Genomic DNA, 3,026 nt, shown 5'->3' with positions numbered 1-3,026 from the left:
TGCAATTCACTCGATCATGTGGTTGTTGGAATTGTTGGTTTTTACTAGAGATGTGACGGATATCCGGTAACTATCCGGTTTGCCGGATATCCGGCCTAAATTTACTATTCGGCCGGATACCGGATAATGAGCTACTATCCGGTATCTGGCCGGCCGGATATTTTCTTAGAATTATTATAAGCAAATAATTTTTTTTAAGTAACTAACAATAAAATAGCTTTTATTTAAAGGTAAAAAAGTAACAAAAAATTACAAATTATCTTTCAAAAACTTAAAATACGTTTTGAGATATTCACTTTACTGAAAAATTTATGTATAAACTAAAAACTTAAAAAACGTCCAATTAAGAAAACGATTGACATTAATACTCAAAATTAAGAAGAGGTAGATTATGGTGAATAAAAACTAAATTTTCAGCGTTCGCAGACAATAAACGATTTCGCTTGTTTTCGTAAACCAAGCCAGCTTCCGAAAAAAGTCTTTCGCTATAAACGCTGCTGCAAGGAGCTGAAAGGAACGTTTTGGCAAGCGACGTTAAAATTGGGTATTTTTTGGAGTTAAACGACCACCAAGCGTAAGGATCCTGACTGCGATCAATTCGAACTTCCTTCAAGAAGAATTCAATCTCGGTAGCAATTGGGTTCTTCTCATGATCGCGAGACTGAATGTTGTTTTCATCTGCCACTTCATTAAAACAATCCCAAAATGTTTCGTGAGATTCACGAGCTACATTTGAATGAGTTTTATTTAATCGTAACTGTTTAGGTCTAGTTGAAGACGTCGATGAACAACTACTGATGGAAGACGTGTCGCAAGTCATTTTTAAGTGTTCCAATAAAATAGTCTGTCGAGCTCTTTCAGCTTCAACTTTTCCCAAAAAGTTAGCCTTAAATCTGGGATCCAGAAAAGTTGCAATAAGGTATTTTGGATCTTCACTTAAGGAAATAAAACGAGATGCCAATTGCGCTTTTAAGGAGGCTCTCATATTAAGTAAATCGGCTGTTCGTCGTACAGTTTCGTCCTTGTCTAAGAACTTTTTTAATGCAGCTACATGCGGTATAACTTCAGATATGCAGGAGAGGCCAGAACTTGTAATTTTAGTTATTTCTTCAAACGGCTTCAAAAGTTGTACACACTGCTCCATCAAACACCACTGACGAGTTGTTAGATTAGTAAGTGTGTCGTTTTTAGACACATAAAGGGAGATAACACGTTTTTGTTCCAATAAGCGTTCCACCATATAGAAAGTGGAATTCCACCTCGTGTTTATATCTTGCACCAATTGATGCTCTGGTAAACATAGTTCTTTTTGAAGCGCCAGTAATTTTTCTTTTGCTAAACCTGAATGATTGAAGTGAGTTACGATACGTGTACCTTTGGCAATCAAGTCCATTACTTCAGGTTGTACTTTCAAAGACTCAAGCACAACCCTCTGAAGCGAATGAATGAAACACCTGGCGGAATTATACTGCGCCATTCGAACGCCTTTGACCATGTTTGCGCCACTGTCATGAACAAGAACATGTATTTTGCTTTGTTCAATATCCCAGCGAGATGCAATACTATTGAGTTCATTTGCTATGTTTTCTCCTGTGTGAGATCCTAAAAACGGTTTCATAGCTATAACTCCGTGTTGAAGTTTAAATTCTGCAGAAAGCCAATGAGCTGTGAAACTCAGAAAGCTGGAGTTATTGCGCAAACACGTCCACATGTCGGAAGTGACAGAAACTGCGACAGCACTTGAAATTCTTATTTGGATTTTTTTGAAAATTCGGTTGTAAATATCGGGAACAATTTTTTGGGTCATAAAGGCTCGGCTTGGCAATTCATAGCGTGGTAAAGCTTGCTTAAGTAATCTTGCGAATCCAACTCTTTCAACGACACAAAGTGGTCCATTATCCAGTGCTATCATTTCTGCTATGAGATAATGGTATTTTTTCGCAGTTGCATTATTTATGTCCCAAAGCAGTTTTCTATCGAACGCCTCTGACAAAGTCTGTTGCCTTTCTGTAGAAGAGGAACTTGCACAAGCGTTGACAGGCTCCGCAAGCGACGTAGCTGCGTCGTTATTTTTTTTTATCTTTATTCAAATTCATGAATTTTTCTGGGTGCTTTAATTTCAAATGATTGCTCATAGCAGATGTGCCTGGGGGAAGATTTAAAATTAATAAGTATATGATTCGAAACTTGTAGGTTGTATTCATTAAATAGGCTGCAAAAAAAAAACATTACTCTTACGCACCTGCTTTTTTCCCTTCACCACCACGAGAAATTGGTAGTTTGCACAATAAACAAATAGCAAACTTATTATTTTCACTTTTAATTTCAAAATATTGCCAAATAGGCGATTTTCTTTTCATTGAAGGCATGTTCTCTGCTCTTTTCGTACAAATTATGAAGTTAAATAATTGAAACAATCAGCTGTTGATTTTCAGTAATGCCAGATTTTAATTTGTTGATTTTCAGTATTGCCAGACTGCAGTACGTTATTTTCCAAAGATAACTGACATCGATCCATCCGTTTATTGTCGTTTATTGCCTGCCGAACTAGAAATAATGAAATCTTTAATTTAATATCCGGCCGCCGGATATTCGGCTATCCGGCCTCGCATCTTGCCGGATATCCGGTATCCGGTTATCCGGCCAAATCTCTATCCGTCACATCTCTAGTTTTTACTAATAATTCTATTTTTAGAAAGTTTAAGTTTTAGGTGTGCTCGTCCTTAAGTTATTTGTTTTTGTTATATTGTGGCCTTATAACAATTATATTCAACAATTTATATTGAACTCGAGGCCGTTTTTTAAATGAAAAGTTATTGTGGAAAAGCAACAATAATTTGAAAAAATGGTAGAAGTGATAGCTATTTCGGAAATCACCACATTTCTTCATCAGACTTCTTTCAGTAGGATTCGAACCGACGATCCCACTGACTCAGCCAGTTGCCTATGCACCGTGCTAAGTACGCCTTGTAAATTATCGTTTGCTTTTTTCCACTATTTTCATTTTTGTTATGCCAACACAATCA

General features: G+C 36.7%; 1 protein-coding gene across 1 annotated transcript; it reads right to left on the bottom strand.

Moving 5' to 3' along the window:
* Positions 1-569: 569 nt before the first annotated feature.
* Positions 570-1,393, bottom strand: LOC118757430 (zinc finger BED domain-containing protein 4-like; the record flags this gene model as incomplete). The annotated part of the gene is made up of 1 exon (XM_036492141.1): positions 570-1,393. A coding segment is annotated over exon 1 (824 nt), but the record flags the coding sequence as incomplete, so codon positions are not given.
* Positions 1,394-3,026: the final 1,633 nt, after the last annotated feature.

The sequence above is a fragment of the Rhagoletis pomonella genome, unplaced genomic scaffold (genome assembly GCF_013731165.1).
Source record: "Rhagoletis pomonella isolate Grant_MI unplaced genomic scaffold, Rhpom_1.0 Rhpom_scaffold_17881, whole genome shotgun sequence".
NCBI classification, from domain to species: Eukaryota; Metazoa; Arthropoda; class Insecta; order Diptera; family Tephritidae; genus Rhagoletis; species Rhagoletis pomonella.
The sequence above is the reverse complement of the archived record's forward strand: the minus strand, read 5'-3'. Positions and strand labels throughout refer to the sequence as shown.